General features: G+C 37.4%; 1 protein-coding gene across 1 annotated transcript in view; it reads left to right on the top strand.

The window, feature by feature from the left end:
• Positions 1-6,147, top strand: part of LOC127647801 (cAMP-dependent protein kinase type I-beta regulatory subunit-like) — a 68,533-nt gene extending 62,386 nt beyond the window's left edge. Inside the window, exons 10-11 of the mRNA XM_052132270.1 lie at positions 2,812-2,893; positions 3,737-6,147. Of these exons, the coding sequence (XP_051988230.1) occupies positions 2,812-2,893; positions 3,737-3,909 (255 nt within the window). The 3' untranslated portion in view covers positions 3,910-6,147. The remainder of the gene's footprint in view (positions 1-2,811; positions 2,894-3,736) is intronic.
• Positions 6,148-12,007: the final 5,860 nt, after the last annotated feature.

Genomic DNA, 12,007 nt, shown 5'->3' with positions numbered 1-12,007 from the left:
CACCAAACCTTTGATGGACGCTATAATTGACCCTTGATTTTTAAGTCTTCCCAGGATGTCAATGGGGTCAACTGTGTGTTGAAAGCTCCAAAGAGATCCAGTAGTACTACAAGTGAGATACAGCCATGGATGGTGAACAGTGATATGTTAATGATTACATTGTCTAGTGGTATATCATAGTTCAAGCCATATGTGAGCATCCGCTAACAGTTTGTGTGTGTGTCGTCAATTCATTTAGGACAAACAGGTCAGGTCTGGTTACCCTTATGGCTCTGGTTTATGTCCCGTTTCCCTCTCTGAGGTAACCTAATCTATAAGCAAGATGTTGACTACTACTCAGACTACTTATTTTCATGCCTGTAATTGGCGTAATGTAGCATATTTGTTAAAGCTCATAAGGCCCAAATACCTATATTTTACTCTTATTTCCCATAAAAATATATTGAAATAAATAAATGGATAAGCATTGTACACAATCATAAGATTGAAGTGGACCCTGACAACCTTATTCTTGGTATACTACCTCCATTAATAAGTTACCACAAGAGACTTTCAGACTAAAAGCAAATTACAAGGACAAATCTGAGTCTACACAAATGCAAGAATGAAGTGGAGAGAAATTATAACAAGAAATGAATTTGAGGATGGAGTGCAAAGAAATATATTGGATGGGGAGATCAATAACATACGGTTTTTGACGAAGAACCTAAAACTTAAAAGCGGGAACTGCTTAAAGAATTAGTAGTTAATACATTATTATGATTAATAATAAAAGCAGGCTTGTAGTTCCAGCTGTGCTTCATTGGTCCATCTCTTTAAAGTCCTTACTACAGGTTTAGCAGATTTTAGTTTCTGCCTGTAGGTCGGAAGAAGGTGAACCAGACAGTGATCAGAGAATCCCAAAGCTGCTCTAGGGACAGAGCGATATGCATCCTTTATTGTTGTATAGCAGTGATCCAGTGTATTTCTGTCTCTGGTTGGGCTTGTAATGTGCTGTCTGTATTTGGGCAGTTCACGTGTGAGGTTTGCTTTGTTAAAATCCCCAACAATAATAATAACTGAGTCCGGGTATTGTTGTTCCGTGTCTGTGATTTGATAAGCCAGCTGTTGCAGTCCTGCATTCACGCACGCATGTGGCAGGATATAAACACTCACCAAAATAAACAAGGAAAACTCCTGTGGTGAGTAGAAAGGCTTACAGTTAATAAAGAGCGCTTCCAAATTAGGACAGCACATCTTCTTTAACTTTGTTTTATTGCTGTATAAGCATGTTCCACCGCCTCCTGTTTTACCCATTAAATCCGCGATGCGATCCGCTCTGAACAGCTGAATGGCAGATGAAATGCTCTGTTTGTGATCGCTTCAGCCAGGTTTCTGTGAATCAGAAGGTAGCAGAGTTTAAAAAGTCCTTTTTTTGTACGGGTGAGGAGATGTAGTTCATCCATTTTTTTAGGATGAGAGCTAGATGAATACTTGGCAGCACTGTTCGAAAGCCGCACTGATGGAGCCTGACCAGCGCGCCAGCTCGTTTCCCTCACCTGCGTCTCTTGAGCAACAACATGTTAAGAAATTATTATGGAAATTGATTTTTTATAGTATTAACAACAACAACAACTATCAGCTAACAGATCTGCGCACAGCACAGCAAGCGTAGTGAGCAGCGTGTGAAGAATATTTATTTATTGATTTAAATCGCAGCCTTTGCTTGTCATATATCGTGATTTCGATTTTATTTCGATTAATCGTTTAGCCTTAGCACAATATTTTTAATACTCAAATTAAGATTTCACTTTTTTTTAATACAAGCAAATCCAATTTTGCGGTTATTTGTCTTTTAAATATTTTATATGTTTTGGGACCTTATATTATTCTATTATTATATTATTATTATTGTTTCACTTGTTTATCTTGCTCCGTTGCAGTCTTTAGTTATTGATTACTCCTATTGGGGTTTGCTTTTATGAATTCTGTGAAATGACTATGAATAGAGAAGCCCTGACTTCTCTGTCCTCCTTTTACCATTGTATTATGGGTAGTGTTAGTAGTGTTCGCTTATTTGTCCTTGATGTAACAAATGTGATGAAACTTTGTGTGTGTGCGTAGTTTACTTTTGAAAAGTGTTCAAGTGGTTGGATTGCCCCCTGGGGCGCTGCATACAGTGGAACATTAAATGTTAAAAAATCTCAACACTGACAGGCCCAGGTGTGTGTGGCATTGTGCGTATGTGTTTACATTTTGTCACGGTATGTTTGTGTGCATGTGTGTGTGTGCGTGTGTTTGTGTGTGTGTTGCAAGCCCTTGAAGCAGCATGAGCTGTTGTGTAAATCCTGCACACCTGCAGGCATATAAAGCAAAGAATCTCTCGGAAAATAATGCTTCTGACACGTCTCAAACTCTGCGACACCTTGAGCTATGATTTTCTCTCTCCATTTCTCCTTCCTTTTTTATTTGACTTGTTTCGTCATGTTAAAGAAACAGTTCCCGCCTACATGAAAATTCTGTCATTATTTGCTCACCATTTATTTGCTCATGTCATCGCAAACGTGTATGCTTTTATTTTTTCAATGCAAAACAATAATAGACATTTTTTAAGAATATTTACACAGATCAGAATGTCAGTTCATTGTGACCACGTCTGTCAAGTCACGTACATGCAAGATCCAATGCGTTTTGGCTTCAATGACGCAGACGTGCCATTTTTGAATTTGGAAGCGAATGCAGTCGAGAATATTACAAATGAGCAAATGTTAATTTTTGGGTGAACTTCAAACATGCCTCTAACCTTTTCTCTCTCTCTCTCTTTTTTCCCAGGGTACAGCGTCTGTTCTGCAGCGTCGCTCTGATAATGAGGAATATGTTGAAGTGGGCCGTCTGGGTCCGTCGGATTACTTTGGTGAGCGTGTGAAGGATCGCACTGGCTGCAGTGTCATGTCAGAGTCTTGTAAATAACAGAACAGAAGTGTGTTCGCCAGACAGGAAGAGTAGCGTTCCTAACAGGTGGCAGGTCGTCATGTGCAGGGCATGCAGAATGTAGATCTGTGTGCTTGTTTACCGTCACTGTGGTTTAGACTGCTACACCACAGACACACTCATTTAGATCATACCACTAGATAGTCTGATATTTACATTATGTAGAGAGCAACTGCTTTGTATCATTTGAAAGCTTTGTGTTGAGCTTATCAGTATACGATGAAGACTCATGAATTAAAAAGGGAGAGACATACTCTACGCTAGTACGTGAATGCAGACACGTCTAACTATGCAAGCTTGATTTCGTGCATCATTGCATTTCAAATATGTGTCAGCACATATTGTCAGTATACCACAAGGGGCGCTATAGTGCTGTTTGCTTCTACGGTGATTCAGCTAGCTCAAGTCATGGCGGAGCAACAGTTTGAAATAAATATTGCCGAGCTAGTAAGTTAAAGTATATATACTGATTGCAACTTATCTGAATAATAACACATTCTGTTTAATAGCACAGATTTTTAAAGGTAACTCTTTCGCATTGATGTTTGTTACCGCCACTGTAACACAAGAAAACACGTTATGTATGTGCAACAGGGCCGCACGTTGTCAATGCATCGGTCAAGCTCTCACATCTACGTATGCATACTTTTCGTAAAGTATGTTTGTGGCCTAACAGACGACTGCTTAAAGATGAAGTGTGTCATTTTAAAACCGTAATCATTCTGTCAAGTCAGTTAGCTAACCTGAAGCGTGTTTTCTCTTGAAGGTGAGATAGCCCTGCTGCTGAACAGACCTCGTGCGGCTACAGTCGTTGCCAGGGGTCCGCTCAAGTGTGTGAAACTGGACCGGCCCCGTTTCGAGCGCGTTCTCGGCCCCTGCTCTGAGATCCTCAAGAGGAACATCCAGAGATATAACAGCTTCATTTCTCTTACAGTCTAACTCGATCATCTGACGTGTGTCTTGAGGTTTAAGACCTCCGTCAGGAGACTCGGGTGCCTGGTTGCATAAAACAACTTGTGACGTAATTCCACAGTTTTGCTTAAAGGGATAGTTCACCCTAAATTTAAAACTCTGTCATCATTTACTCAAGAAACAACGTTGGTGAATTCTCCCTTTAAACTGTTAGTTGAGTTTCTTTGAATGGGGTCACTCTGTTTATTAAAAATATACAGTTATAAAGTTCTTTTATGTAGCCAAGTGCTTAACCTTTCTGCTTTTATCCTTACGTGATTTTTTTTTTTTTATGTGCACTTTGAATCGAGCCTATGATGTCACAAAGCTTTATTTCTGCAGATAAAGAGAGGAAATGATGTGCCCAAACTGACTGATATGAAGCCATCCTAATGTGGCATCATGTGTTGTATCACATGTAATGCATGCAGACCAGAAAATTTGTACACTTGTCATTCAAATTCAGAATATACGACTATTGAATGATCGAAGAGGATGTTGGTATAACAGATGGCACAAGTAAAATATGTTTACATTGTGGAGAGAGTGGTTTGTAGCTTTTTTTGCCTTTTAGCTGTGCGTTTAGTGTGCAATTCAGCACGTGAGCTCTGACCCTGTGATGCAATCTCTGTTTGGGTGAATTTCACAAAACCTGGCAAGAACATGTCCGGGGTTATATTTAACCCCAGAATCAAAAGAAATAAATAAGAATATATGAAGTCTGTTTTTGCCTAATTCCCACTACTTAGTAGGTCCTCGTGGTGGCGCGGTTACTCACCTCAATCCGGGTGGTGGAGTTGCCTTCGCTTCTGAGACAATCAATCCGTGCATTTTATCAGGTGGCGGAGACTCCCAGCACGTGGAGACTCATGCTACACACTGCGATCCACGCGCAAGTTACCACGTGCCCCATTGAGAGCGACAACCACTAAATGTGACCACGAGGAGGTTACCCCATGTGACTCTACCCTCCCTAGCAACCAGGCCAGTTTGGTTGCTTAGGAGACCTGGTTGCTTAGTAGTCACTCAGCACACCCTGGATTTTAACTCGCGACTCCAGGGGTGGTAGTCAGCGCCAGGGTTGGACTGGTAATCTGGCATACCGGGCATTTTCCCGGTGGGCCGACGCACTGTGGGGGCGGACTGGCCATCCGGAGAACCGTGCGGGCCGGTGGGTCGCCATTGAGAGAATCTAATGAGAAGTACCATTGATAAAAATGGGAATTACCAGAAAACATAAACATTTATTTTTAAAACCATTTTTAAAATGGATTTTCTTTTTGCTAGATATAACTTATATAAAAAAAATAATAATATTTTGGGGTGAAATGTGACCGGGATATGTTTATGTGAGATTCACCCATTTACTGAAAATAAATAGTTGCCATTTGTAGTTACATTTTCTTCTTGGCTGTTCCGTCACCCTTAAGCTTTTTTGTTTTGTTTTTGTTTTTGTGGTTTTTTTACGCTGCGCTTCTACTGCAGAATTAATGGGAAGGGGGTTTGTTACATTTTAAAACACAAGTTTTAATAAAGAATGACCATAAAAGGGGGTTTTATGGGAATCTCGATCAAGTCTGATGTGTTGTGAGAGTGTATTTGAAAATGTATGCTGTTCCTTTGTTTTTGGAATTGTATTCCACACATGCACATACACACACACTTACATGCGGAGGCCGTGACGTGTGTATTTTAGTAGGTACTATAATGGATATGTTCCAAAATGTATCTAGCGAGCTGCCTACCTAGACAGCATTTTTAGGCATCATAGACGTTTGAAATGCTTACTTTTACCTATGACGAACAAAAATGCCATCTAGGTGGACACCTCACAAGTTTTGGAGAAACAGCCATTGTTGGTTAAAGAGAAGTGGGGGTTTTGCAAAGAATCATTTTGAATGTATCTGAATGAATCTGGGAGATTGTGCATGCTTTGCTTCAGGGTTTTACTAAATGAAACACACACACAATGAACTTTACACTCATCCTGTCATTCTAATCTTCAGGCCAATAAAGAAAAGCTTCTGAACACCATTAAAAGCCTTGTAGCTATTTCCAGCATCTGTTTGTCTATTGAAATCTGCCTTTGATCTTTTCTACATCACCTTATCATTCTTCCTGTCAGTTTGACTCTCGTTCACTCCGGATCTCTTTCTCTCTCTCTCTTCTTACTTGCACTGCCAGTCATATGTCAGCTTGTATTGTCAGAGGAAGATTAAACTAGAGCTTTGCGCTTTGACACATTCCATCTGATCTTAACAACACTAAATCAACTGGGGAATGTTCTCAAGACTGCCACTCAACCCCTTGAAACACTCAAGTACACTGAATATAAAGGCTTCAGACTGAATCGATGACCTTTTGTTTATTTCGTTTTACTAATGAAGGTTTTTATTTATTTTGCATGCATTAGATTATAATTTTTTTAAGGTTTGAAGTTTCTTGTTTATATTTTTTTACTAATGAATGCAATATATATTTTAATAATGAGGTTTTTCTTTTTTTCTTCTTCTTCATTTTATTGATTTAGCCATGCAGATTTTTTTTCTTCTTTTATTCCATTCTTTAAAGGTTTAAACCTTCATTTTTATTTTTACTTTTGAAAATAGGGTTTTTTTATTGCTATTTAAAGGTTTGAAACTTCTATTTTTTTTTTCTTATGAAGATTTTTGATTTTACTAATTGAAGCTTTAGTTTTTTCTTTCTTTAAAGTTAGAAATATATATTTTTACTAATGAAACTTCAATTTGTTTTTAATTATTTAAATGTTTGAAATATCTATTTTGATATTTGTTTTACGAAATTAAACTTTAGTTTACTCATTTAAAGGTTTGAATCTTATATTTTTTCCTATTTTTTTTTGTGATAAAATCTGTTTAATTATGAAACATTATTTAATTCTTCACGCTTTAATCTTTTATTTTTTATATTTTTGAACAAGTCTTAGCTTTTTAATTTAATAAATGAAGTTTGACATTTTGCATGTTTAAAATATGAATTAACTTTTTTATTTTACTAATAAAACTTGTTTTATTTAAGTGATATAAAAGAAGATTTGAAGGTTTGAACTTTTCTATTTTTTAGTCATTTTTTGCATACTATAAAGATTAAAATTTTCCTTTGTCTTATTTTTTTAATTATTATTATTTAATTTTTTATTTTCTAATGAAGCTTTTACCTTACATTTTTTGCCAAGCTTTTTTAAGATTACTTGAATGATTATTATTATTCATGTTTGCATCTGTTATTTGTGCTTAACAATCGAATGTTCTTTTCTAGTGTTCTTGCATTTACAGTCAGTTGACTTGGAACCGATTTGCTACTGGAGATTTGCTAGACTCCATTGCCACCGACCTGCCTTTACCACCCCACCCCGTCATGAATCATTTAACAGATTTTCCCCAAACCATTACTGTGAGAACACTTTGATATCCAAGCTTTAAATTTAACAGTTTAAAGTGCTGTGAGTTAACTGAGCTTAGCCTTGACTAACTGTGGTAACACTTCATGAACTGCATCCACATTATAGTTAAATCTGGACCCACTCGGGTCAAGGGCCCTCCTGTGATGTGTGCTGCCGGTTCTAATGAGATGACAGGAATGACCGGATTTGAATCAGAGGAAAGGAGGTGAAGAGGTCAATCAGGAGAGCAATAGATCAGGTCAGGAGATCACAATTTGTCTCAGTGGATTCTGGATAATGGAATTCCACAAAGATTCAAAGGAGCAAACGGAAGTAAAGCAATGATCTGATAAGAGTTCAAACAGTATTCCGACTTCTGATTTAGTCAAATTCAACCAGAACTATCAGCGTTAAAGATAGGAACTCCATGCATGATTTTTGGGAAAATATACTAGTTACTATGTACAGTATTCCAACATTGCCACATACAGTGATAACAATGTACCGTTGATACAAAGTACAGTACTATGGACTATTAGGTAGAGAAATTAAGAATGCTTGCACACTTCCCACTGGTTTAGATGTAGAATTACAATTCCAATGCAGAAGTAAACATTCAAGTGCTTTTTGTTGATTGTTTTTCTTGTTTTGTTAGCTAAAGTGAACATAGCAAAAACTGAGCATGAATTATTATACATAATTCCCGCAGGTCCTTAGGCACTTAGAACATTAACTTTGATGTATTACATTATCCAACACAGAACATAAGGAGAGACTATTCACAGAATAAAAGATGTATTGTCATTCTTTAAATAAGAACTTCCCTTTTATTCTGGAACATGAAGAAACAGATCCCGAGAGGAGATTCATTCTGATTACAGGCTCGACAGATAACTATTCTTAATGCCTATGCGCGAATTATGATTCACCCAATTTGATATCACGGATGATTTTTAGTGTTTAACCATCATTGTAAAGGCTTGAGTTTTTTGGCTGGTGAATTAATTGCATAATGATTGCTTCTCTGGATAAATCCTCCTCTGCAAACGTATCATCCAATGTTCTTAATGATTTATGCACAGACACTGGCTTGATAGATTTATGGTAATATATGACAGATGAATCCTAAAGTGAGAGACTATATGTTCTACTCACACCTCATAATTCATGTTCTAGGCTTGACAATTTTTTTATTTGTCAACTATATTTTTATTTGTTAACTATTTTTACATGCAGTTCAGGCCTGTCGTATTGATTCTAACATTTTATTGGATGACACTTTAGTACATTTGCATAATGATCCAGCTTTCAACATCCCTAGAACTTCAAACTGGAGGTTCAATGTGTCTCTTCTGAATAGTGACCCTTTTTGCACTATTTTGGCTTGATAATATATTCTTTAATGTTTTCTGCTTTGATGTGGCTGAAGCCAAGCTACGTGGACATCTTATCTCTCACACTTCCCACCTGAAGAGAGCTCGAGAGAGCAATAGGGAAAACCTCGAAAAAGAAGTTACTAGGTTAGAGCAAATACATAAGCAATCTCACACAGTCTCAAATCAAATAGCATTGGTGAATGCAATGACCAAACTGAATATGGATCACACTTGTCACATTCAAAAGCTATTGCTTTTAACAAAACAGAAATATTACCAATTTAGTAACAAGTACAGTCACTTACTTGCTCATCGATTGAAGAATCAGAATAACGATCGTTCTATTAATATGATAAGGAATGGGGATGGTGACATTTCCAGTGACCCGTTGATTATTAATCATACATTTAGAGATTTGTATAAATCTCTTTATAGCTCAGAGAAGGCTAACTTGGACTTTGCAGCTTATCTAAATTATATTTCATTGCCTATTATTGCTGAGGAGGACCACTCTAGCTTAAATGCACCATTCACAACAGAGGAAGTCTGGGTTGCTATTCAGGCCATGCTGAATGGGAAATGTCCGGGCCCAGATGGCTTTCTGCTAGAATATTTTAAAATGTTCTGGCCAAAGATTTATCCAATTCTTATGCCTGCTATTAATAATATTTGGAAATGTGTCATTCCACCTTCTTGGTGATATGCTTCTATTAGCCTGCTTTTAAAAAAAGACAAAAATCCTTTGGAGTGTTCATCTTACAGGCCCATTAGCCTTCTTAATGTGGACTACAAGATAGTTGCAAAAGTACTGGCCCACAGACTTGAAAAAGTGCTTCCTAAAATGACAAATCCAGACCAGGCAGTCTTTGCCAACTCCAGGTATGGCATGGGTAATGTATGCCATGCTCTTAATGCCATACACTACTTCAACACTCATAAAAACCCAGCGATGACTATATCTTTGGATGCCGAATAGGCTTTTGACCATGTGGAATGGTCTTTTTTGTTTCAAGTGTTGGAGAAATTTGGGTTAGGTTCTAATTTTATTAGTGTGATTAAAACCTTTATGCAGATCCAAAAGCCAATGTCAATACAAATTGCCTGATGTCTGAGGGATTTCCAGTGCGTAGAGTTTATAGACAAGGGTGCCTTTTATCACCCTTATAGTTAACATAATACATTGAGCCTTTGGCCGAAGACATCAGGACTGACCCCGATAGAAATGGGATCACAATGGATAGAAAAAAAGCATGTAATCTCCTTGTTTGCAGACGATGTTCTTTTGTACTTAGGAAACCTGCAAATATCTATCCTGGCAGTTTTGAATTTTTTTAGCTTAATTTAGTGCTGTGTCGGTTTATAAAATTAATTTGGGAAAATCTGTCTATAAAAATAAAAACGAAATTTGAAAAAGTGGTTCCCCTTCTGTCACTCGATTGAAGTTGTGTCAATGTAGTGACACTAGAGGTCAATCTTGAGACCCCCGATCATCTCGGATCTTTGAGAAAAGGCCAATGAAAATTGATGAGTTGGAATTTGGATTCATTCAGATTTTTTCTTCAGAGCAGAGCGGTTGTACTATCAGTGAACTGAATAATACTGCTGTTCAATTCACCTCTACAGAAGCGTATGCTGTTGGATATAATACGTATTCCAGTGGCATTCTTTCCTTCTGCACGGCAACTGCAGATTCGCCCCAGGGCGCATCGACAGCGTTACTAAAGAGTATATTTTCTGCTAAAATTATATATTTCTTAAAAGAGCACACACATTGAGGTTGAACGTCTTTTTAGAGACGTGTCTTTTTAAAGATGCCTTTCCATCCTTGTGTGATTCCTGGGTGCGATCGTTATCTCTCCACCTCTGTCGGCCACGGGTGCTACCTCACGTGTCTGAGCAGCGAAGTATATTCTTCTCGAGGAAGAATATACATTTTTATAATGTCGACTCTCCCGAGAAGGTAAGTCGACATTATAAAAATGTATATTATATATTAAATTATTTATTTCAGAGTCTTCCATGTTATTTGACCCCAGCCTTTTTTAAATTGCTGAACTCACTCATATCTCATTATATCTGGAATAATAGGCAGAGTTAGATTCTTTAAACTCAGTAAATCAAAAGATTTGGGAGATATTTCCTTGCCTAACTTACAAATTTACTATTGGTCATAATGATGATGAATTGGCAGGATTCTTTATGGATTGACCTTGAATCTCTAGCTTGTTACCATAGAAGACATGAAGCCCTCCCCTTTATCAACAATATAGATCAAATAAATTCTCTTAATAATAATGTAATTGTATATAATACATTACTGGCTTGGAGGGATTTGAGAAAATACTTAAAAATCCCTCCGGTTATCTCTGCAAGGTCTCCCTTGGCATTGAATCCTGATTTTCCGACACAGATTAGGAATATTGGCTTGATGGAGTGGAGATTTCAAGGGTTTGTCAGATTTCTCAGGCTTGATGATTTCTGAATCCCTAAAGTCGTTTGAGCAAGTTAGAGTAGAGTTTAACACATCTTCTACTGATTTTTTAAAATATCCCCAAATTTGTCATTTCATAGTCTCTTTTCAGGCAGAACAAATTCTGCTTAAATTTATCAGAATCGGAAGAAGCCGTGATCTCAGCCAAATCTCTCAAAGGGATTATTTCAAAGTTTTATGCTCTATTGGTGTATTGTGATTCTTCCGTTTATGATTCTCTGAAGCCGTTATGGGGATGGGGTCTGGGTCCGGATCCGGGCTTCAAATGCAAAACATACAAGGGTGCATTTTTCCATTTATTTTGGTCATGTGATCGCATCCAGCCATTGTGGAAGGAGGTGCATTCTGTGATCCACGAGATAACTGGTAAATGGCTCATATCATCCCTTTCATTTTATTTGTTGAACCACACTAATGCAGACACTGATTTTGTTGTGGTGGTCTGCACCCCAAGGTTCCCATGGCTTCCATGTGGATATCACAGATTTCTGTTTCCCATTGGAGAAACTAACTCATGACCTCAATCATAAATCTGACAAATTCTGGCGACTCTGGAAGCCTTTGCATTCTTTCCTACAGAAAATCTGATTGCCTGTTTCAGGAAGACTATGGCTTTTTGTGTCTATGCAATCTATGCAGGAAGAGATGTGTATATATACATATAATGTAACTTATTTGCTATACATTTCAGCACTATTAGCTTGTTTGTCTGTTTGTTCGTTTTTGATATTGTATGTGTTTTTTAAATTTGAAAATAAATAAAATTTATTTATTTTCTGATCAAAGACATGGTGTGTCCATTCTATAAGAGAAGCT

Source organism: Xyrauchen texanus, chromosome 8 (genome assembly GCF_025860055.1).
Source record: "Xyrauchen texanus isolate HMW12.3.18 chromosome 8, RBS_HiC_50CHRs, whole genome shotgun sequence".
Taxonomy (NCBI): domain Eukaryota; kingdom Metazoa; phylum Chordata; class Actinopteri; order Cypriniformes; family Catostomidae; genus Xyrauchen; species Xyrauchen texanus.
The sequence above is the reverse complement of the archived record's forward strand: the minus strand, read 5'-3'. Positions and strand labels throughout refer to the sequence as shown.